Raw genomic sequence first — 24,145 nt, 5'->3', positions numbered from 1 at the left:
CTGAGCTGCCCGTGGGGCGGTGCCGGCCGTGGCCCCGCCCGTTCCGCCCCGCGCTGCTGTCGGGCCCGGCTCGGAGCCGCCTGGCGGGCCGGAAACATGACCCAGGCGGAGAAAGGCGAGACGGAGAACGGCAAGGACAAGGAGCGCGAGCGAGAGCAGCGCGGCGGCAAGCGGCCCATCGTCCCCGCCGCCGTGCCCGAGTCCCTGCAGGAGGTGAGGCCGCGTCGGCTCCTTTTAAAGGCCCGGCCGGGGAGAGGCGGGGTGGGGAGGGGGAGGGCCACGGGGCGGCCGCCCACTGCCCGCGCTTTGTGCTTGCAGCAAATCCAGAGCAACTTCATCGTGGTGATCCACCCCGGCTCCACGACCCTGCGCATCGGGAGGGCAACGGACACGCTGCCCGTGGGCATCCCCCACGTCATCGCGAGGCGGCACAAGCAGCAGGGCCAGGCGGCCTACCGGGACAGCTGGCTGCTGCGGGACGGCCTCAATGTAAGCGGCACCGCGGCGCCCCGGCCGGCCGAGCGGTATTTGCAATGCGTCTTTGGCCGCGCTGTGCGCGTGTTGCCCGGGTGTCGTGATGGCTTTGACACGGAGCTGCTGGGACCTCCCGTGCACAAAGCTTCTCTCCGTCCCGCAGTCTAGTAACTGCAGCAATGATTCCACAGTCTAATTGAATTCAGTATTATCAGTTTTCAGGCTCTGCAGCAAGTATTTATGATATGTGCTATTTCTGTTGCTTAGAAACCTGAAAGTACAGAGCAGAGACAAAATGGCCTCAAAATGGTGGACCAAGCAATATGGTCCAAAAAGATGTCAAATGGTGCCAGACGTATCCCGGTGTCACCTGATCAGGTAACCCCTCTTGAAATTGTAATAAGCTGTTCGTTCGTGTTCTCATGTGGAGTAGTGCTATGTTTTAATGCATAAGAAAAGGTATTCTGTATAAAGTATGTATGAATAGTGCTATTGTGTCCCTTACTTCCAAAGATCTAAGAAGATGAAGGTTTAAAGTGGATTTTCAGCATGGATTGTTGGAGGTTGTCTGTTTGTTGCTTTCATGCATAAAAAGTGTCTGGTGAAATAGTGGTCGATTTGATTACATTTCAGGCCAGGTCATACAACAGACAGATGCGGCCAGCTATTTTAGATCACAGCTCTGGGGCCAAGTGGACAAACACGTCTAATCATCCTGAGTTTTTGGTAGGAGAAGAGGTAAGATTCATTTCCGACCTGAAATGAGGCTTAGTGTTATCCTTTAATACAGCTGTGTATTGAAGAGCAATCTGGACTCAATTTAGACTAAATTTAATCAAACAGAACATGAACAGCTCTACTTGGGACTAACTGAACGTTATCATTCAACAAGACCAGTCAGTTTTCCTCACTTGCCTAGCTAGAAATATATCTATATATTTAACAGAATCACGGAATGGCCCAGGTTGGAAGGGATCTCAAGGATCATGAATCTCCAACCGCCCCCGCCACAGGCAGGGCCACCAACCTCCACATTTAATACTAGACCAGGTATTTCAAACGGCAGGGAAAACTGTATCTCTTTCAAAGATTCATGCAGTGTAATTTTTAAGGATAAGTAAAAGATACGTCTGAGTATTCTTAAGACTTTATTCTCATAGTCAGTAGAAGCAGTGGGGTAGATCATTGTTGCTGTAAGTGGCCATTACTGCAGGTGAGAACTTTGCCTGTGTGGTATAAATCAGATACAGGAAAAGAAACTGATATAAAAGGATCAGCGCGTGGAATTGCTGCTGTCTAACTAGGTTTTCATGAGCTTTCAAGAGCTTTTACATTACTTTGGCTTTTAATGAGATAACAAAAAAAGACACTTGTATGTACTTGATGATCTAGGTCTTTTCCAGTCTAAGTCATTCCTTGCTTCTGTATCCATGGATATGAAAATTCAAACAATTTAAACCATGTACTGATTGTCTTAAAACAATACAGCCCTGCTAAAAAGAAAGCCACTGTATTGTCATCGCATTGGTCTCAGAGCTGCTGTACAGCAAGTTCTGTCTCTTTCTGAAATATTTTTCCATTATTTATTATTAATACTGGGGGGGGAAATAACTTCATCTCTTATTTTCAGGCACTGTATGTTAATCCATTAGATTCTTATAATATACATTGGCCTATTAGAAGAGGGCAGCTGAATCTCCACACAGGACCTGGCGGTTCTCTCACTGCAGTATTAGCAGATCTTGAAGTTATATGGTCACATGCAATACAAAAGTACCTGGAAATACCACTGAAAGACCTAAAGGTGAGCTATGATCAAGTTTATGAGGGCTGTATCCTATTCTGTAAATGCTATTACAAACAAGAAGCACCCTGCTATTATCAGTAGCCTCTTACTGGTGCTTATCTTAAAAGATAAATCTTACTAGTGGTGCATGTGTTTCCTAGGACTTCATTAATGACCTATCAGCTGTTAACTTGCTACTCACTCTGAATAATTTTTAAAATTATTAAAAATAAGATCAATTCTTTTAGCATCTTGTATGTGATCCTTTCTTTCTTCAAAACAGGTATTCAGTCATGCAAAGAGATAGTTAATTTCAGAGCTGGCTTTAATTTTTCATTCTTATCTTCAGTACTACAGGTGCATTTTACTAATTCCAGACATCTACAATAAACAGCATGTGAAAGAACTGGTGAATATGATCCTAATGAAGATGGGCTTCTCAGGTAAAACCATATGTAAGCAAGCACTGAGTGATTCAGAGCATAAAGACTTTTTGTTGGTTGGTTGTAGTTTTTTGGTTTTCTGATTTATTTATTTATTTAGATTTTGTTTGTGTTTTGTTTTTGATTTAAGGAAAGTTTATCTGGGCTGGTTTCAGCTTGACTGGGACTTTCAGCTTTCATCTTTTGATGTTCACGTAACTGTTTCCTCCTTTAATGGGGAGTCAGGGTAGTAGCAGGTTTTAAAAGACATTAAGATGTCTTTTGAGACATAGCTCTAGTGCTTGGTATAAATTGAATATAATTTTTTTCCTCACATTGCTAGGAATTGTGGTGCACCAAGAGTCTGTCTGTGCTACATTTGGAAGTGGTTTAGGCAGTGCATGTATAGTAGATGTGGGAGATCAGAAGACAAGTGTTTGCTGTGTAGAAGATGGAGTTTCCCATCGCAACACCAGGTATCTCTTCACATGCAGAATTATTACAAGCATGTACTTAATTGCTTACCAAAGACTTGACTTTAAAAAAAATACTTTTACATCTGCAGAGTTGGGGATTTTGTTTTTATTGTGAGCTGTTCAACAGGATCACAATGTTACAACACGAGCCTTGAAGAAATGACACGTCTAAAAGAAAAAAATAGCAGAACTGATACTGTGCTGTACAAACTGTTTGCTGTTTGGAAGTCATGATCACAGTACATCTAAAACATTGTTTGTATTCTTGTATATACCACAGTAGTAGGCCAGTACTTTAGAATAATTTTTTTTTTATGCTTTAGGCTCTGCCTTGCATATGGAGGATCTGATGTGTCAAGGTGTTTTTACTGGCTTATGCAGCGAGCAGGGTTTCCATACAGAGACTGTCAATTAACTAATAAGTTGGATTGCCTTCTGCTTCAGCACCTAAAGGAGACATTTTGTCACCTAGATCAGGTGAGAAGGCAAAGTGATGTATTTTCCTCTTTACCTCTATAGAATGCTGCTTTGGGGAAGCTCTATGGGAGTCTACAATTGCTTGCAAATTAAGAAGTGTATAAAATAACCAGAACATAGGGAACAGTTCAGAAGATGCATGATTTAGTCCTTGAAATGTTGTGTTTGCAGAAGGTGTGTATTTTTAATATAGAATAATTAACTAATAGTCCTAACTAATGTATTTTTAATTATTAGATATGGGAGAGCTGTAGGAAATGGGCTTAATGGGCACAGAAAACCAAATACTTCATTCGGTAGAATGCTCACAGGAGCTGGAGAAGCTTTAGAGTTGAAGTATTTGAAATTTACTTTGTTGTTCTTCTAGCTGAAAGGGATCCCAGCTCTTAGAAAGGATGTATATTTGTTCATATTACTGAAGAAGCCGCTATCAGTTGCATACTTGCTGTTTTTCAGCTTGTTTTGCAAGCTCTGCCACCAGGTCTTGTATGTCTGTACAAAATCTCATTATAGAGACTTAAACAGGTAGAAAGGTGTTTTGGCAGATCTTAAAAAAAAAAAAAAGATTTTTAAAGAAGTTGAAGAATAGCTAAGTGAAACTCAGAAGCTGAAGAGTTTTGTTACTTTTTGTTATTGTCCACAGTTTCAGTTACGCAGAACTTAAGTTACACATCTTGATATAGGTATGTAAAAATATTTATTTTTAATACTTTTTTTTTACTGCAGGATATTTCTGGATTGCAAGACCACGAGTTCCAAATTCGGCATCCAGATTCTCCAGCTCTATTATACCAGTTTCGATTAGGGGATGAAAAATTACAGGTTATTCTCATAAAATGAACAAGTAGTATATTCATGCTTGGTGGTAGCATTAAAATGAACTGCATTATGTATGGATGTACCTAATGAAGCAGTAGGAGATGCACAACACTTCTAATAACCTTAACCAAAATGACTCACTTCAATTGAATGTTACAGTGCTTATCCTTTAACTGCAAGGAATTGTGCAAGCTTTTCATTTTGTTACAAATAACATTTGAATTACTTGTACATGACACATTGCTAGAATCTGTAAAGAAGTCTATGTACAAGTGTGAAAGTTTTAAAACAAATATGCAAAATTTTTACAAATCTGTTGGAAAAAAGACATTTTGAATTGCAAGAAAATTAAGATAGAACAAGCTTTTTCTTCTCTGTAGTAAATTCCAATTAGTAAAAATATACATAATAAAATGCCAAATCTCTCATTTTTTCAGGCTCCAATGGCTCTGTTTTATCCAGCAACTTTTGGAATTGTTGGACAAAAAATGACAACTTTGCAACACAGGTCACAAGGGGACCCTGAGGACCCTCACGATGAGCATTATCTGCTAGCCACACAAAGTAAGCAGGAGCAGGTGTGTGAATGCTTATTTTTTTCCCACTAAGTATTATTTAATTCAGGAATAAAATAAGGACTCATTACCTCATCTCAGAGACTGAAGTTTGTTATCTGGGTCAACAGCATAAAAGAATAAGTCTAAGGAATTATAGGTATGTAGAAAAGATCTTAATCTAAACTGTGTATTTTCAGTCTAAAGGGTCTTCATATTAATAGCATTGATACATCGATGGATTTGAAAGTAAAACCCTCGCTTTGAAAGTGGGAATCAAAATAAAATTGATACCAAGTAGTAATGTAATATTTAACCTTTCTATGCAAAAAAGTAAAGAGGTAATGTTTAGTCACTGTATTGTTCTGTAATCTACTGAAGATCTTTTTCTATTTTTCATAGTTTAACAGTCAGTTTGTTTCCTTATTTTTAAGTCTTCAAAAGCTACAGCTGATAGAAAATCCATGTCAAAGCCTGGTACCTTTGAGGCAGACGTGAGAAGCCAAGTCACAGACATTTCAGAGAGGATGTACCCACAAGAAGTTGAACTGGGATCCTCCCAAAGTGACTGTATGATATCTGGAAATGATTCAGAGGAACCTTTAACTGCACACATGTCCAGAAAAACAGCTGTTTCTCAATTTGAAGGCAAAGCCTTAGGCCTTGACAAAGCCATTCTTCACAGTATTGACTGCTGTGGTAAGGATTACATTGTTACGATTCTGGGAAGTATGCTTGTCAATGTGCATTTATGTTAACTACTATATTCTAGGAAAATAATATGTATATCCCTTAATTTTACCAGCTCTACAGGTAGCTGCACTTGTTACAACATATTTTTAGATTTCTTGAGCTTGTTTTTGAAGCTCCAAGAAACAAAAAAGTTTTAAAAGTGAGCAGTTCTCAGTTTGTTTGATTTGACTTGCTCTAAGTTTTTTTTTTTTATAATAAAATAGAGGCACTGTTAACTTCTAAGAATATATATTTCTATATGCATCCATTCATTCCAGCATCTGATGATACAAAAAAGAAGATGTACAGCTCCATCTTAGTAGTGGGAGGAGGCCTTATGTTTCATAAAGCTCAAGAGTTCCTTCAACACCGAATTCTCAACAAAATGCCCCCTTCTTTCAGAAGAGTAGTTGAAAATGTTGAAGTCATCACAAGACCTAAGGTATACCATTAACTGATAGCTGAATGCTCAATCAACTATAATTGAGTTCTTCAAAAGATTATATAGAATACATTCTCTCAAAACTACACATTAGTTGCACTTCTGAGGAAATTTAGGTAATTGGAGGTAAAGCAAGACCATTACTGATATTGATCGTGACTGTAAAGGCCGTATTTCCAAAGAACCATTGTGAGTCCCTGAAGTTAAAACAAATCCTTGCTGAAAGGCAGTTTGGTTTTTTTGTTTGTTTTGTTTTTTGATTGGCAATGTATGGCTTAAGTAAGCAATTTTAATCTGGTTTTAAATCAAGCAAAACCTTTAAAAATCCAAGCACGCATATTTTTCAGAGCCTTGAGCTTGCCTGCTGAGGGCACGATTTTCATGGGCATGCCTAAAAGTCATATTTAAATAAAATTAAAAAAAATACTTCCTCAAAAACCTTAGATAGTCTTTTCTTATTTTTACTTCATTATCATGCAAAAGTTTCTCTTACATAGTTTTCAAAATTTTTTCTCCTCCTCTCACCCCCAAGATTCCAAGTGATGAATACTGTTGGAATCAGTAGGATGCAAGGTTTGAGAACCGTACAAAACCAGACTAGTGACTGTGTATAATCCTGTTTTTGGATTTAGGATATGGATCCCCGCTTAATTGCATGGAAAGGAGGTGCTGTCTTGGCCTGTCTTGATACAACTCAGGAGCTATGGATATATCAGCGAGAATGGCAGCGTTTTGGTGTCAGAATGTTACGAGAGCGAGCTGCGTTTGTATGGTAACTGATATGTTTACATAGTTAATTAAAAATTCAGTTCCCCCAAATGCCATTGTTTTTTTTTTTTCCAAGGAACTGGAAAAAATGTATTGATCTTCTGCTGATATTTATTTTAATAAAATTAAATTGAACTGAGACTTCTCCTGTAGCAGTGCCAAAATCTTACAGAGTCCACATTACTTCAGTATTGCTATACTTGATTCTATTTTGAGTTGTATGCATTGAATTCTGTGTACAGAAAACAACCTTCATCTCCAGATTCACTATATTTATATTACGTAGGAGATATACATATAGACCCACATTAAAGTTGCACAATGTGGGAATATGAAGTATCAAATACTGAAATGGTAGATACCAAGCCAAGATTGGTTCCAGACATACATATAGATACACAGAAGCAGTAGGTGAAGTCTGCAGTCTGTGGGATTAACATTTTATTACAATTCCTATGCTAGTGTTACCAGAAGGTGGAATTGTACAAGCCATGGTTGTGGAAACCATGAAAGGGAGAACCTATACTTCAGTTGCTGTTGTAGTTTCTATAATAAATGGTATTATTCAGTGGAAAAACATCATTTTCAACTTAAGTATTTTTTTTCTTGCTTGTTCTTATCATTAAAAAATTATTAGCTTTTCATTATCCTTGGTGTTTACCTTTTCCTATTTAAAAATAACAATATAGAATGTGCCCCCAGTTCTGCCCCCTCACCTTCCTTCCCTCAACCCCATCCTTCAACCTGGCCTTGCACAGGAGGACAGTGAGCCTGATAGCAGACAGCTGGTTCAGCAGAAAAACCAATTGAGCATGCACCTAAAAAGCAATTTATGACTATGAGTCAATCATCTTACTCCATAAATGGTGAATAGCTCAAGAGCCCCTTTGAGCTATCCTGCACCACAGCTGTCTGCATAACAGGACCTCCCCTTAAGCAGGGGCACCTCTTGAGGTTACAGCTGCACAGAGGTAGATCCCTTACACTCTGACATCAAGACCCCTTGCCAGTACAGACCCTCAGTAAGTGACTAATTGTTTTAGGTTTTGTTAGCTTCACTAAGATTCAATCGTAGATTGATTGTGCACGTATAATCCCTTAGATATAAACCACGGATGAAGCCTGGGACTAAGAGTGGATTCAGTCACACCTAGGCTCCTTACCTCCATGGTTCAAGGAGGTTAGAAAGCAAGGATCCACTCTTTACCTCATGGCTCAACAGGAGGGCCTCCTGTATGTTTAACTCTATCCTCCGCGCAGTAAATAATCCAGTGTATCCAGCCATCTTGAATCTTAAGTCATTGTTAAAGCACTACATTATATTATGTCAATAAATATATTCTAGTTTCTCTCCAACGAGGGCAGTATAACGTTGTTTTTTCACCTACCCGTGACAACCCAGAAGAGCTAAACTCTTTTATAGCCAGTACCAACAGCCATAGAGGCTTTTTCTCCATACGACTAATCCTTAGTTACAAAAGTTCTATTTCTTGTTTTATCTTCTGTAACAAAGGCACTCCTCACCCTCAAACCAAGTTTCAAATCCATATTTGCAACTATAAAGTATATTAACACTATTAAAACACTTAATATAACATAAAACATCAATTAATATAGTAATTACAGGAACACTGAAGTTCAAAAGAAGTGAGAATTCTTACCTCTGTAACAATATCAGCAACCACAGTAATAATGCATACAACCACAAGTAGAGCAGAAAGGAAAAAACAAAAATCTTCCAACTGAATTGACTGTGAGGATTTCTGGGGAAAAAGGAAAAAAAACAAAATCACTTTGAACCAAGTCTTGCATAGCTGCAAAAGCTGTCTCCAGTTAATTAATTACTGAAGAAAGCATTTCTAATGTCTGTGTCTGGAAGAGAAATTTTGCTAAAAGGTAATGCAAAAGAATTCATAATCACTGATTAATCTCATTCTGACCAAATGAACTTAGTTTACAAGCTATATTAAAAACAAAGAATACCATCTATACAGGTGAAATAATGTAATGTAACAGTGCAGTACAGCACTGCTGAGAATAACCAGAGTTCTTACACTGTCTCCAGAGCTTGCTGGTCATCTCTGTTGCTTTTTTTTCAGCATAAGAATATGTTTCCTACTGTGGTAGTATAAGAGAACTTAAGAGACTATACTTTCAGTGTATTATGATTTAAAAGAAAATTACATTTTTTTTTCCTGTGTTTTTTTCAAGTACTTCATACTTTCAACACTCATAAAGCAGCATTAAGTATTCAAGCCCAAGACTAATTACTGCGGAATTCACCTGTGTCTCTTCTTTTATAGACAGTAACGTTTGGATTCCACAAACTTCCCTAGTGATACTTTAATCTGTTTAATAACTAACTGATTAAATGTATTTCTCTCTAGCTGTGCCTGTGACAGGCACCGGACACCCTGCAGATGGCAGCTTATGACCTTAGCAGTGTTTGTGCTTCGGAAGGGGGCAAGTCAGAAGTGTCGGTTAGAAAGAGACACAGCTGTTCTATGAGTTCATGTACTGATGCTTGGAAAGTTATGGGATAAAAATACCATAAAGCTCCAACAGGTTTAGAAACAGTTGTACTTAGTGTTAATGGCATGTCTGCATACCCAAATGTGCGAGGATTTAGTCTATTAAAAGTACTTTTTGCCAGTAGCTAAACTAAATTCACTACCTCACAGAAAGCAAGACAACGACAACATACATTCACAAATTAAAAGATGACGTTATTATTTAAACTGTAGAATTCCCATCTTAAGGCCAGAGAACATAGGGAAAGATTCCTAAACAGGTCTTCGGTTCTGTTCAACGTGTAGGCAAAGGGGCCTGGTGACTTCTGAAGTGCGATTCCCCTGCTCTCCAGATGCCCGCCCGTACACCTCGCTCTTACCCATTTCAGTACAACTTACGAGGGCGCGTGAGGCGGACTTCGCCCCGCAGCTGCTCGTACTGTTTCGAATCAGCGCTGAATTCCCCCGACAGACTTTGCACGACGGCCGAAGAGCCCGACGTTCCTGCGGACAGCTGCAGGCCGCCTCCCCCACAGACCGCTCCCCCTGCGCGGGGCCGGGGGCGTGTGACGGGATCCGGCTTCGGCCCCGCGCGCCTCCGCTGCAGGAACTACGTGAGTTGGGCCGAGAGGCTCCGAGCGGGAGCTCCGGGGAAACACGAGGTGGAGGGGGCGGCAGAGGGAGCGGGGCCGCGGGGGGAGGGTAGGAACGAAGTGGGGGGTTGAGGCCCCGCTGGCAGACCCCCACACAGGCGGCTCTGCGGTAAACACGGCCCCGAGGTGCCACGTCCCGCCGAACGGAGCAGGGCCCGCCGCCAGCCTTCCCTGTGAGGCTGAGAAGGAGCTCTGCGGGGCTCGAGCGGTTGCACGCGCCCTCAGGGCATGGCCGTGCCGCGCCCCAGATCTGCGGAGAAGTTTGTGCACAGAGCACGGAGTTCCGCCTCAGCCTGACTGGCTTCAGCTGCGGAAACTTCTCTCAGCACTTCTGTGGGTGGATGAACTGGAATGGCTGAAGGTAAAGGTAGTTCAAGATAATTCCACAGCACGTGAACTGAAACGACACACACAGCCAGCAGTTAAAATGCAGGCTGTTGCTTTACCTGAGGGGTTTGTTGCTCCTCCTGCACCTTCACGTGCAGGGTGAAGGGCAATGGCCGGGAAAGGCCTTGCTGCTCCCACGCATCAGGTGTGTGCTGCTGGACATCTGCAGCCAAGGGATATTTCACTTCCACCAGAGGGGATGTAGTCATTTTGGCCCGGGTAAAACAGAAGTGGGAGTGGAATATCAGCCAGTGAGAGTTTCCTTTTGGTTTCAGTATGTCTGGAGGAGCTGGCGTTCAGGCAGGAGACCCATGTGCAAGTGAGCATGTGGATCATGGTAGAACTGTGCATCAACACGAATGTACATATCCAACTAAGTATGTTGGATTTATATTTAAATAAAATGGCTTGAGAGTTGACCACTGCACCTGGGAGCTTTAAAGCATAGAAAATCATGCATCACCTGCACACTGATTCTCAGAGTCACTTAAATACTGTTGACTGACCTCTTCCTACGCACTCGTCTCAGGAGAAAATAGTCTCATTACCTCACATGGTACTCAGCTACTCCTGTTCCCTTTTAATAAGTTCATTAACAAAAAAGAAACGGCATATAGGAAAACATGAAATAACATTTAAATATAGGTGTGATGAATTTATGTGATGGAGTAGATTCAAACCATCGTTTTAGTAACATCAGAAGAACATTCATTCTTGCCTTCTTGGCTGGTAATTCAATCTCCTAGTTGAGACAGTGGCTATCATAACTGTTTGGTACTTATCTTTGATCAGTTTTATTTCCAGTTTTATCAGAGAATGGGAAATCTCTGATTCATTAATATTAACAATGCCCAGAGATATGCAGCTTTTCTAGATTAGCCACCCCATCGACCTGCAAAGCCACTTTGCTATGGTCCATTTTTCAATATATCTTTCTACACAAACAAGGTACATAGCCTCTTCTCTTTGTTGTGGACTTAGAGTCCTTTAAATCTAAAATTGTAGGAGTTAGGTCACAAACACACTTCAACTAGTTTTGCCAACTTTCTTGCAGAAAAGGCAAGTTGATTTAATCATGAAACAACCTACACAGCTTCTTAATTTTTCTTTTTTCCTTCCCCTCTCCTTTTTCAAAAGCTGCAGGGGGGAAAAAAAAAAAGTCAGTTCTTGACCATCTTTTAGAAAAATCTTTTTACACACACATAACCCCAAATACTGCATTGAGAAATGTGTTACAATGATGAGCCCCAGTCACCTAACTTAAGAACTCTGCCCACTTTTAGCTACCTAGTGTATGATACTGTACTTACATTGTAGCAATAAAGTCTTTCTGCTGAGGTTCTCCTGCTCTTTATTTCCCATAAGAACTCTGTCTATAAACACTTTCAACAATATTTACCTGTAAAATAGATACAGTTTTTTCAAGTGAGTTCAAATTTTGAAGCTCTAGTGCAATAAATGAATATAATTTATGTTGCTTTATGCATTTCTGCAGGGCTGTTTGCCGACTGATAAGGAACCTTTTATTATGAACATAAAAGTGTCATGATATGCAAGAATCCAGATAAAGTCTTCCAGTAATATCCAGTAAGGCCTAAAAGACACTGTTTTGATGTTAGTAACTACAGAGCATTTAACTAGAATTGAGCTGTTTAAATCTTCCTATTTCTACATGTTTTACTTTAACATAGCCACCACAATATTTAATAGAGGTGACCATAAAGTTCCATACTGTGTAAATTTTATATATAGCATGTCCAACAGGTCTCAGACAATTGTATCTACTGAGATAACAACTTAATTTTTACAGTTACAGGTAGGAAACCAACCAAAACCTACTTCTATTGAAACAGATTTTTGAAAGACAACATGAGCAGTAAATTCTACCCCTCAGAAGAGCGAGTTAAAACTAAGGGAAAATTTAGAAAAACAACTTGCTAGGTTAAATTTTGCTGATGTTTTTCTGTTCAAAGAAAGATTCCTACAGATTTCCCCAAGACTGTAAAAGAGTTTAAACAGTGATAAAACCATGTACGCGCATAGAGCTGCACAGATTATTAGAGAGCAAAGTATCATCATGTTCTGGTTTCAGAAAGCAATGACCCCTTCAATATGAGTTTGAATTGCTCTGTGAGTCTCAAAGTATGCACATGTGAGAGCCTCTCAACTAATTAACTTTTTAAAGGGTCTACGCTTCAGTAATAGTGCCCTAGAGTAAGGCAGGACAGAAACAGTACTGTAATATCAGTGTTGCTTTTGGAATGCCATTTGAGTTACCATCTTCAAAAGCTCAATAGCTGCTGCTTGTGCTGTAGCAAACCATAGAACTACAGTCTCTGGGCACTACTGGGTCTGTGAGGCAAAGTAACTCCAGCTGAATGCAATTCCAGGGACTCTGCACAGTTTGCCCTTTTTATCGCCAACAACTAAGTAGGTCGTGGCTGGTATCCAGCAGTCTGGTTAGGAGGGACAATAATACTTAATGACATTATAGATTATATGCTAAAATCAATAGGCTAATATTTGTTCCAGAACCTGGAAACTCTTTCTGTCTAATTAGTAAGCATCTTTAGGATCAACATCAGAGGAATTTTGCTTCTTCAGGAAAGAAGTTCAAAACTTTACCTCATAATGAATCTCCTATAGGAAATGAAAAGAAAGAAGAAAAATACCTTGTTATGTAGGGACAAAGCATCTTTCCCAGATTAGCAGGGCCTAAGTCCATACTGTAGTAAAATTCCTTGAAAGCCATCTATTTTTCCTGAAACAACAAAATCTACAACCTACTAGTTCTAAGTTAATCACATCTTCTTCAAATTATAACCACCTTCATTATAAACACATAAGACCTTTCTACCTTTCTGTCTTTTTCTCTTGCAACACAAGAAATCACCAAACTCTCTTCCCCTCCAATAATCCTTTTAAAATTCTCCACCTGTAAAAGATGCCCTCCTACCTTCAGCTGGCATCCATTTTGAATTAACCATGTGAGAATCAGGTGTGTGAGCTGCTAGGCTAAACTGTTTTCACACACAGATGTGTGTTCACATTCACATTCTAGAAATTTCAGGGTTTGTACAGCCTATTACAAGCTTTCTTAGTGAAAAAGATTGTGCTTATTCCCATACTTCCCCCGAGGAAAAAAAACATGTTTGATATCATACATTACAGTGTAAATAAATACGGTTCCTTATGAAAGACTTATGATCATTTGTTAGAGACTTCATCTAATTTTGCTATGGATCCTGGGCTTGTGTGTGCTTTCACAAACTTGAGAGGTTTCTCTCACAAAAACTGTGCTGCTGTCTGTAGGATCTCCAGCAAATCCTAAGGAGCCATGGGCTTGGAAAAATTAGTTTTTACAAGCCTAGGATATCTAACTGTTTTTACTCATTGTTTGTATGGGAGTAATGGTTTCAAAGGGAGAAAGCAAGGGAAACACATTTCAAACTGGCCAGGAGTACTAGTACTTATGACATAAAAATGAGCTATGAAAATCTTGCATTTAGTCCTTGTACCTGAACTGCCTGGGCACACAGCAAAACCTGTGTTGTTTGCAAGGTCGACAGGCTTTTCTGAAGTTAAATAATTGCCATTCCTACCAAGCATCAGGACCTGGTGGTATTACATCATAACTGTATTCAGAGCACTCCTGCAGGGTCTGGTTTCAGTAATAAGGGAGAAAGCCACAGACGTACAAGTGTTGCCTTTACCTACGTTAGGAGACGTTCTTCAAAAGCAGTAATTCTGGATTTCCAGCTGAAACTTTTCCATGGTTATGAATTGACTATGCAATACTACCGACTCACAGACTTTTAGGGGAATTTATGCAATTGTTGTTTTTCTTAAATTCTTGTCCACTAAAGGCAGATAAAGAGAGACCACCAAGTAAGCAAAGATTTCTATCCTTCATGGTTTTGGCAAATACTTGAAGATGTGCTTCAGGTATTTATCTCATGAACCAGAAGCAAAGCAAAATCATACTGCATATAATACCAAATAGCATGCCACTCAACTGGTGCCAGCAGCACATTAAAAAAAGGCAGCAAGCTTCAGAGTAAATGCTTGTTGTCTTACTGGCATTGTAGTTAAACTTTTGGATAGTGAGAATGAGCAAAGTACAGCATTTTTACCTGACAATGACAGACATTTTAGAGGTCATACACTGTACTAATGATTACATTTTAATTTGGACTTCTTTTGTTTTGTTTTTCCTAGGGCAAAACACTGGATTTTTTTTTAAATTCTGCAAGAGCAGTGTTATTAGTTAAGATGTCCTACTTAATCAATGGAGTTAAACATTGCAGTCCTATGAATCAAATGCACAAAGTTACAGGAGCTCTGTTTAAAGCATGCCTATTAAGGAACACATGGCGCATCAAGGAGCAACAATTAAAAATCTCACGTGCATTGTCTCAGCTTAGTTCTGAAAAGGCAAACTCTTATAATTATGTCATTGTTGGAGCTGGATCAGCAGGGTGTGTATTAGCCAACAGGCTGACTGAAGACCCTCACAGTACTGTACTGCTTTTGGAAGCAGGCCCTAAAGACACCCTTTTAGGTAGTAAAAGACTACTGTGGAAGATTCATATGCCTGCTGCATTAACTTATAACCTCTGTGATGAGAAATATAACTGGTATTATCACACAACTTCACAGAAGCATATGGATAACAGAATTATGTACTGGCCCCGAGGAAGAGTGTGGGGTGGCTCCTCTTCTCTCAATGCAATGGTTTATATTCGTGGGCATGCAGAAGATTATAATCGATGGAGCAGAGAAGGGGCTATAGGATGGGACTATGATCATTGCTTGCCCTATTTTAAGAAGGCGCAAACACATGAACTGGGGTCAGATCAGTATAGAGGTGGAAAAGGACCTCTTTATGTGTCAAGGGGCAAAACAAACCACCCTCTTCATCAAGCATTCCTGGATGCAACCCAGCAAGCTGGGTATCCCTTCACAGATGATATGAATGGTTATCAACAAGAAGGATTTGGCTGGATGGACATGACTATACACCAAGGTAAATTATAAAGGCTTCATTAAGGAATTTGTGTTTCTGACCCACCAGAAGTACTGAAATAATTTTAGAAAACAGACATAATCTGCAGTGAATGCTATTTGGTTGTTTAGATTGATGAACAGCTACCAAACTCTAAATTTCACCTACACATTTCACAGCGGCTTGCTGTCAGTCTAGAGTGTATTTCATTTAAAAATGTGTTGGCGTGCAGGTCTTGAGTTAAAGGCAAATTTGGGATAAGGGATTTTCAGGATGTCATTGGGAAGCTTGTTATGTTAAAATAAAATATCTAGTTAGTATATATCAAATAATATTTGCTTTGAACAATACAGAAGAATGCTTTTATTGTATAAACATCCTGATTGGTATTGGTGAAAATCTTGAAGAAAACTTAGTACAACTGTTTTGATTTTAAATTTAAGTATACATTGCAGGTAAAAGATGGAGCACAGCTAGTGCTTACCTTCATCCAGCTCTATCACGCCCCAACTTGTCAGTTACTGAGAAGACGCTTGTAACAAAAATCTTGTTTCAAGGAACAAAATCCATTGGTGTTGAGTATGTGAAAAATGGACAAACGGAGAAGGTAAGAGATTTCTATTTTCCAGTATGAAAGGTATCATTCATAGCAAAACGTATAAATAAATGAATAAAACAAGTAGGTATGTAATACAAGTGATGCTTTACTCTGCAAAATGTCAGCTTCCAGTGTATGATTCTTTGTGAGTTATTTGCAGTAGGTGATACTTCAGTTATATTGATTTAGAGATTGTCTCCATTTCAGAGATAACAGTATTTTCAGAACTGTTTTTCTGAATTACCAGCATTTCAGCACACTCCAGTTTACAGAGATAATATACAGTGTAAGTTCCAGCTTGAAACATTACACGACACTCTTGTATAATATCAAGTCACAGCTTGGCTGTTCATATTGAAAGCTTGATCATTTCTCCTTAAAGAAACTTCTAGCAAGATAGTAATACATTTAAAAGAAGAAAAATGTGGGGGAGGGGTTTCTAATCTCAGTCAGAATTGTATCTGAGTTGAAGCTCACTTACATTCAGATCAAGCTTAATAACATTAAGATCTTTTCTGCTCATTTCATTTTAGGCTTTTGCCAGTAAAGAAGTTATTTTAAGTGGAGGTGCCATAAATTCTCCACAGCTACTTATGTTGTCTGGGATTGGCAATGCAGATGATTTAAAAAAACTGGGGATCCCTGTTGTATGCCACCTTCCTGGTAATTTTGTTATTTTTTTCATCCTTGTATCTTCCTAAGGATCCAATTCAAAGACTATTAAATTGAACAAACTCATGAATTTTGGTTGTCTTTATGTCAGGTAATATGGACTGAAATGGACAGCATTACAAATCAGTGGAAATATGCATTAATTTTGGAACTGAGCAATGCCCCTCTACAGTTTCTCTACTATGTTTGATAGTGGAAAATGCCTTTCTGAATGTCAACCAAAAATCATAAAACCATGGACATTGAAAAATGCTAGTGGCTTTAAAATAAAGCTCCATACTTAGAATTTTGGATGAGGGGTTAAGATCCACAAGAGATTGAATCAACTTTCATTGCTGAATATATTAAAAGATGGAAAGAACCACATGAACTTCTTTAAAATAAAAAATTTAATACTCTACTCAGCAGTCAGATCTGGCAATTTTAGAACAAATGACATGTCTGCCATTTAACTTACTATTTTTGTTCGAGTTATGCGATGTTTATTTAAAACCTGATTATGACATGAGCAAAGGGCTGATGATATGACTCGTGGTCTTGGTACTAGTCATCATTGCCCTTGTAAGAGGTTGGGTTGTTTCCAATTATCCTGTTTTCTGGTAGCAAATTTTGAGTATAATTGTTCTACATGAAATAACTTTGTTTTCTTTTCCATTTCTTCTCCTTCCTACCCGCTCATAAATCTTTTAATCAGGAGTAGGCCAGAACCTTCAAGATCATTTAGAAGTTTATGTCCAGCACAAGTGCACAAAACCTATTACTCTATACAGTGCACAAAAGCCAGTTAACATGGCGAGGATTGGTCTAGAATGGCTTTGGAAGTTTACAGGTATGAAACAAAGTATGCGATTCTTCTACCACTGATTGCTTTATAATTATTAAAGCTTTTTATCTGTGAATTTTGAAATCTGGGATCCCTCATATAAAATTATTTCATATCTTTTAAACTAACTGCAGCTTGCAAAGGGCTTGAAAGATTACTTTTTTTGTAAATCAAAGTATTTTAAAACAGTTATTATGTTTTACATATCAAGTGAGGTTTTTACACAGTGTTATTTAACACATTTGGATATCCATTTAAGAAAATAAATTTTTAAATCTTGGTGACACTGAGAAAAGCTGTGTTAAAAAATAAAGAAAAAGATTTTACTTAAAAATAGATATTGCATAGATAAAAATGTGCTGTGAACCGAATTTTTTTTCCTAATTCTTGTCACAAAGGGATTATTTTGTTGCTCCAGGCAGAATCCTTCAGAGTAACTTTTGTTAAAAATGGCACTCTCATTTTATAATAATCCAGCTTTATCTTATAATAATCTAGACTTTAAAAAGAAGCTATCAAAGTAATCCTTGAGATCATTAAAATAGTTTGGCGAAACTCAAAGCCTTCATCTCTTGCTGAATCATTATGTCAGTAGCTGGCCCAAGGTGATGACTTATTCTGTGTATGTGTGGCATTTTATCATGGTCATGGAGGGATGAATCATGGTTTTAAATGGATCTGAAAATAACGTAATATGAGGGACGTAGTAGACTATTCATCTTTCCCCTTCAGGGTAGGCACTGTAGATGTCTTTGCTATTACATGTGACTGATGGGATAGCTATGCTTCTTCTCTTGAAGCATGCAGTGCAATGATATCAGGATGCTGCAGCTGGTTCCCTCCACATCTGGCAGAGTCCCCGTACTGATTCTGCTTCTGGAGTTAGATTGTAGGCAGTGCTTCTGCCGGTTATACTGTGGTAACTGCAACATCTCACTATCAAATAACTGGAATTTCCAAAGTTAGACAGAATTACATTTACCTAGTGATTAAGAAGCAGGTGAAAGTGATGCATCTCATTTCCACTGCAAGCTATTCTTGAAATGTATTCTTTGCAACTGTCGCTATATATATGAATCGTCAAGGCTGCTCTGAAAGTAATGCCTCCTATTTTATGATGTTGGCCCACAACGTCAGAGGCAGATATTGGTGGTATGGAAGTAGACATTGAACCTTCCCACCAATATCCTGTGACATTTTGTTGCTGTATGACAGGTGACAGCAGAAGGGCAGTCTAACAAAATGAAAGAAAGCAAACGCATGTAATTGAATTCCTCTGTGTGGAAAAAATGGCACTCAATGGCTTTCATCAGTGCTTGCTGAAAGTTTATGGAGACTGAAGAGTGGATATTAGCACAGTGAGGTGGTATGTAGCGTATTTAGTGGCAACAACAATGTGAAAGATAAGCCATGTTCAGGACAGCCATGCTCAGTTGTCACACCACGAAATAAAGAGCACCTCAACCAGCTTGTCTGGATTACAACCAGGGATCTGTATACAGAGCTGAATATTGACTTCAATGCATTGAAAACAATGGTGGCAATACTGGAATGTCATAAAGTTTGTCCTAGGTGGGGTTCCCATGAATGCTCACACAGGAACAGAAAGACCGCATGCAATTTTGTCAGATCCCATTGAACCAATACATGGCTGAAGGTGACAGTGTCCTGGATCACATCAGTACCAGTGACAAGATGCTGTGTCACCACTATGAGGTGGTCAAAACAACAGTCCATGAAGTGGCAACATGTGAATTCCCCATTGAATAAAAAGTTCAGGATGCAGCTCTTCGTGGGTAAAGTTATGTGCAGTATATTTTAGATAATCTTTATGGATTTCCTGGAAATCTGACTGCTAGATCATGATGTTGGATAAGCTGAAGACTTGAACTTCCAGAGTCAGGCCAGAGAAGACAACTTTCTCTTGCAACACCGTAATGCCAGGCTCCATACCAGTCTGATGACAGTGAAGCACATTACCCATTTTGACTGAACTGTCATACCACGCTGTCCATATAGCCCAGATTTGGCATCTTCTGACTTCCATCTATTCAGGCTGATGAAAGATGGGCTGCATGGGCAACATTTTCCTAGCAATTATACAATCATAGCAGTTGTGAAACAATGGGTCACCTCTACTGGTACAGATTTTTACGAGCATGTCATGCAGGCTCTTGTTCATCATTGGTGAAAAAGTATAGCTAATCATGATGACCAAATATTGGAAAAAAAAAGCATTTTGTAGTTGAAAATTTGCTCAATCAAGCAGTGTTACTGCACTCTTTATATCCCATGTAGTTTCCCTGGAAATAAATAGGAGGCATTACTTTCAGAGCAACATATTACCTATAGTAAAACAAATTAAAAAGAAGTGGATTTCTTCCTATTCTGAGCTCTTGTAATGGCATTTTATCTCTCATTTTCACTCTCTAGGTGAGGGAGCCACTGCCCACTTAGAATCTGGTGGGTTTATCCGAAGTCAGCCAGGAGTTCCTCACCCCGACATTCAGTTCCACTTTCTCCCTTCTCAGGTGATTGATCATGGTCGGGTTGCTTCCACAATGGAAGCTTACCAGGTGAGTTTTTTAAGAACTTATTCCAGTAATGTTCAATAGTCCCTATAGGAAGTAGATTGACCTTTTAGTGTGATCGTTTGTGATTTGGCTGTATGCTGTGAAATACCTTTTTCAGCACAAAGAGTTGGCATTGGGAAAAAAGTAAATGATAATTATTTGATGTTGCTACTAAAATTATGTTGCTTTGTATCTCTGTAAATGTGTTTAAGTAATTGCACGACTGAAGTGCCATAGTACTGTTCATTAGGACACTGTTGTGCTAGATGTTGTACAAAACTAAACCAAGGTGTTCTCTGTTCCCCTGCAGTTTAGGCAGAGGTTTAAGCTAGAATATATGAAGCTACTCATTTATATATTGGCACAAATCACACCTCCTTTTTAATATGTGATTTTGATCCAAAAGTCTGTGCTAATGGTGAGGAACTGTTCCTGAATATACATGTTCTTCTTGCTGATCTCTTCACTGATTACAGTAATTTGATCTGATTGCATTAGAATGCTGTGCTACCGCTAAAATGATTATACTTTAAATTGAAAAAAAAACCAACCAAAAACAGCTGTAAGTTGAAAAGACAGGTATATTCTCTCTCCGTTATGAAATGTCATATTTAATTATTTGCAAAGTCTGTCCAAATTGAAAAAGAAATAAAATGTTCTAAATTTGGAAATATGTCTGGTAGGATTTTGTCATGAGAATAGAGTGGGTTTGCAGGTTCACGTAGGACCCATGAGGAGTGCAAGTGTGGGCTGGCTAAAGCTGAAGAGTGCAGACCCAAAGGACCATCCTATCATTGAGCCTAACTACATGTCAGCAGGTAAAAGCATCTTCTCCATCCTCTGATGACAGCTTATTTCCTGCCTGATACAGTAGCAGGTTTTCACATCTACTTGAAATCAGTTCAGAAATGAGGGTTGGTGTATTGTTGGATTGTATCAAAGAGGCCACTGTCCAAAGTACTGTGCAGATCTAAAGAATTCCTTGCTGGGAATGCGGTCAGAGACAGTGGGTATAGCAAAATAAAGAGCGACTTTTTGTAGCTCACCTATTCCCTTGCAAGAGAATGCAATATATGTAGCTATTTTGCTCACAGTGAGTATAAATCTATGCGATTTTTTCAAAATGTTCTATTTTGGCTCTCAGCAATAAGTGAGAGACTTCCCCTGTACCCTTCTCTTTTTTCTGCTATTTTCTTTGTATTTTCCTGCTATGTTAGAATGTACTTAGAGCCCTCTTATTTTCTCTCCATGCAGAAAGAGATATTTGGGAATTCCGCCAGTGTGTCAAGTTGACCAGAGAGATCTTTGCCCAAAAAGCTTTTGAAAAGTTTCGTGGACCTGAAATTCAACCAGGAAACAATGTTCAGTCTGACAAAGAAATAGATGCCTTCATAAGACAGAAGACTGATAGTGCTTATCATCCTTCTTGCACGTGTAAAATGGGTCAGCCTTCAGATGGCACCGCTGTAGTTGATCCCCAAACAAAAGTAATTGGTGTTGAAAATTTGAGAGTAGTAGATGCCTCAATAATGCCCAGTATAGTGAGTGGGAATTTGAATGCCCCTACTATTATGATAGCAGAGAAAGCTGCAGATATAATTAAGGGGCTCCCATCACTTCAGGAGAAAAATGTTCCTGTATATAAGCCCAAGACCTTGGAAACACAACGATAAACTGTGTTGTCATCCTTTCACATTTTTGCCACTTACTTTTTCATCTTTGTGTTTGTATCTCAGATTGGAAGGGCCAACAAGATAAATGCCGTAGAAAACAAAATATCATCGTAAAGCAGCTATTAATTTGGTCCATTCTGTTATATAAGATTAGATAATCTTTTTTTTTTTTTTAATCAATTGACTCAAGCTGTTTATTTTAGTTAGACAGGGATAGATTAGTGTGTGTTATTTTGAAAGTCTTTATGATATGTCTTATTATTTTAAGGAAGAATTTTAACTGTTTTGAGATTATTATCCAGGATTACAGCTACTCAGTAATTCCCACATTCTGCAAAGTAAATGCAAGCATTTATGCACTTAGAGGCCAAAGTAGTAAGTATCAGAATTCATAGGAGAGACACTTAACATGTCCAGAATTTTTCAGATGTGTGTTTTTTATGGGAAGAATGCATAATTTACAAATCCCTACTAGAAGTTGGACTTTACCATACTTAGCAGTCTTAACTTAGAAAAAAAAGACATAAAATACATTTATCAAAAACTATTTTTTTCTAATAAATTCAGAAATAGAACTGATATTTATAAAATATATTGGAAAGCTGAACTTTCCCCTTGCTTTTTTTTTTTTTTTCTCTCCAAGAAACACAGTAGAATTCAGTTTGCAGTTTAAGCTCATTTAGTTGTGGTGCTTTATCTTGTACCGCAGTAAGGGATCCATACTCCCAGTAATTTCCATAAAGTTACTGATCTTTGCTCAAAGATGAGTGCATGCAAATATACTCAATGGTGCCTAACTATCAATCAAAATTCATTAAAAATATTTATAGCTGAGGTAGCTTTAAAATGGAAGTTCACTCAAAATAACCACATTAAATAAGATATCAGTGATATGAGGGGAGATATTTTTTAATTCAAAGGCAAACGACTTACTCAGTAAACCAATGCTATACTTCAGTTAGGACTTAAATCTTTGTTTACGATCTTCAGATATGTGAAGCAAATACATGATCTTCATGGCTGTTTCTGTGTGTGTCTAACTTACTGGTGCTGAACTGAAAAACAAAGAAACAAAAATAATACACCTAAAGAAATAAAATTCATTAACTAGAACTAAATTCATTCAATTGTATGGATTTGTTAAGTATTCCAAACTAACTTTGGACTAAGTAGCTGTTGAATTATAAAGCAAATGCTTCTGTGCCTTCAGATTGCTCAGTACTTCCCATGAACAGAATAAACTTTTTTTTTTTTCCCAGGAAAAGTGGAATTTTACACCACTTGAGAAAATTGGAAAAGAAAAAAAAAAAAGCTGCTGACTCAGATGTCGGCTAGAGGGACAACTGCAGAAGTTTAGGGCAGACTTTTTTACCTAGTGCTGCTGCAAAGCAATGGTTGGAAGCCCTGCTGCTACCTGAGAGAAAGGACTTAATTGTTGAGAGCATCTGTATAAAGAGTAAATAAACATTCTGAAGATGGAAGGGGATAGAAGTGAACGTCGCTCCCACAGGAAACAGGTAAACCCCTTCTATGTGTGATATGCATTTGCCTGGAATGTGGGGAACAAAAAGAATATTTTAAGTCAGAGGTGACTGATTGGCTGTATTAGTAAGACAATTCACCTGATACAACTGTGCCTTTAGGGAGAACATGAATTATGTTTAATGTACCACTTTTATAGCAACTAATAGCTTTTATTCAGCACCTATTCTTTTGAGATTTTCACTTAAAGAGAGTCACTATTATCTTAGTGTCATTTAGAATATGAACTATTAGGGATATTCAGAATAATATACAGTGATAGACTTACTGCAGTCCTGTGCACTTGAGAGAGGAAACAATTTGGAAAGATGTAACAGTGAAGTTCCTGCATTTGCAGATTCATAACATGGGTTTGCATTCTAGAAATGCAGCATGGGAATTGTTATTATGCAACTGCAGAGGATTAACTAGTCACTATATTACATAACTTATTGCTTGAACACAGAGCTATCATCTGCGATTATGTCAAGTTCTGAGAGATTAGGAAATAGCGAGGTTAGATAAACATATAAAATTGCATGTGTCTTACATTCATGTATCTTGCTGCATTTTACAATCAAGGTACGCTTTGCTGCATCGTGTAATCAGACAACCAGGCATTGGTTCTGAACCATCGTCATCTTTTCTCACAGTTCTAAACATACACTCCTTGCAAGTTATTTCCCTTCTAAACAGTTGAAGATTTTTTTCATTGCTGTCAAGCTGTAGTTGAATTTCCTCGATCATTCGTAAGGACTGTTTTCTTGTAAAATAGTATAT

At 38.6% G+C, this 24,145-nt stretch overlaps 2 protein-coding genes across 4 annotated transcripts; both read left to right on the top strand.

The window, feature by feature from the left end:
- Positions 1–45: 45 nt before the first annotated feature.
- ACTR8 (ARP8 actin-related protein 8 homolog) lies at positions 46–7,091 on the top strand. 2 transcript variants are annotated; one of them, XM_414336.8, is made up of 13 exons: positions 46–213; positions 319–489; positions 742–852; positions 1,108–1,212; positions 2,105–2,278; positions 2,610–2,703; positions 3,026–3,158; positions 3,482–3,635; positions 4,362–4,457; positions 4,892–5,032; positions 5,443–5,707; positions 6,019–6,182; positions 6,815–7,091. In XM_414336.8, exons 1-13 carry the CDS (start codon positions 97–99, stop codon positions 6,956–6,958), a joined length of 1,869 nt encoding a protein of 622 aa, XP_414336.3. In that variant the 5' UTR covers positions 46–96; the 3' UTR covers positions 6,959–7,091. The 2 variants fall into 2 exon arrangements, with proteins under 2 accessions (XP_414336.3, XP_040502698.1); XM_040646764.2 differs by lacking the exon at positions 319–489.
- A 2,707-nt stretch (positions 7,092–9,798) lies between these two features.
- Positions 9,799–22,962, top strand: CHDH (choline dehydrogenase). Of its 2 annotated transcripts, none has more exons than XM_414335.7 (8): positions 9,799–10,074; positions 14,719–15,526; positions 15,961–16,112; positions 16,637–16,766; positions 17,470–17,604; positions 20,032–20,174; positions 20,887–20,989; positions 21,426–22,962. In XM_414335.7, exons 1-8 carry the CDS (start codon positions 9,814–9,816, stop codon positions 21,842–21,844), a joined length of 2,151 nt encoding a protein of 716 aa, XP_414335.5. In that variant the 5' UTR covers positions 9,799–9,813; the 3' UTR covers positions 21,845–22,962. The 2 variants fall into 2 exon arrangements, with proteins under 2 accessions (XP_414335.5, XP_025010308.1); XM_025154540.3 differs by having other exon boundaries at positions 9,928–10,474.
- Positions 22,963–24,145: the final 1,183 nt, after the last annotated feature.

Source organism: Gallus gallus, chromosome 12, assembly GCF_016699485.2.
Source record: "Gallus gallus isolate bGalGal1 chromosome 12, bGalGal1.mat.broiler.GRCg7b, whole genome shotgun sequence".
Classification (NCBI taxonomy): domain Eukaryota; kingdom Metazoa; phylum Chordata; class Aves; order Galliformes; family Phasianidae; genus Gallus; species Gallus gallus.
Note: the sequence above shows the minus strand (reverse complement) of the source record. Positions and strands in the feature narration are given on the sequence as shown.

Bases quoted from the DNA above. Each gene is read 5' to 3' on its own strand.
- ACTR8 (XM_414336.8), top strand. From the start codon at position 97: ATGACCCAGGCGGAGAAAGGCGAGACGGAGAACGGCAAGGACAAGGAG. The intron at 2,279-2,609 runs GTGAGCTATGAT...TCTTATCTTCAG, and splicing joins TACCACTGAAAGACCTAAAG to TACTACAGGTGCATTTTACT. The intron at 4,458-4,891 runs GTTATTCTCATA...TCATTTTTTCAG, and splicing joins TAGGGGATGAAAAATTACAG to GCTCCAATGGCTCTGTTTTA.
- CHDH (XM_414335.7), top strand. From the start codon at position 9,814: ATGCCCGCCCGTACACCTCGCTCTTACCCATTTCAGTACAACTTACGA. The intron at 15,527-15,960 runs GTAAATTATAAA...TATACATTGCAG, and splicing joins GGACATGACTATACACCAAG to GTAAAAGATGGAGCACAGCT. The intron at 20,175-20,886 runs GTGAGTTTTTTA...GTGGGTTTGCAG, and splicing joins CCACAATGGAAGCTTACCAG to GTTCACGTAGGACCCATGAG.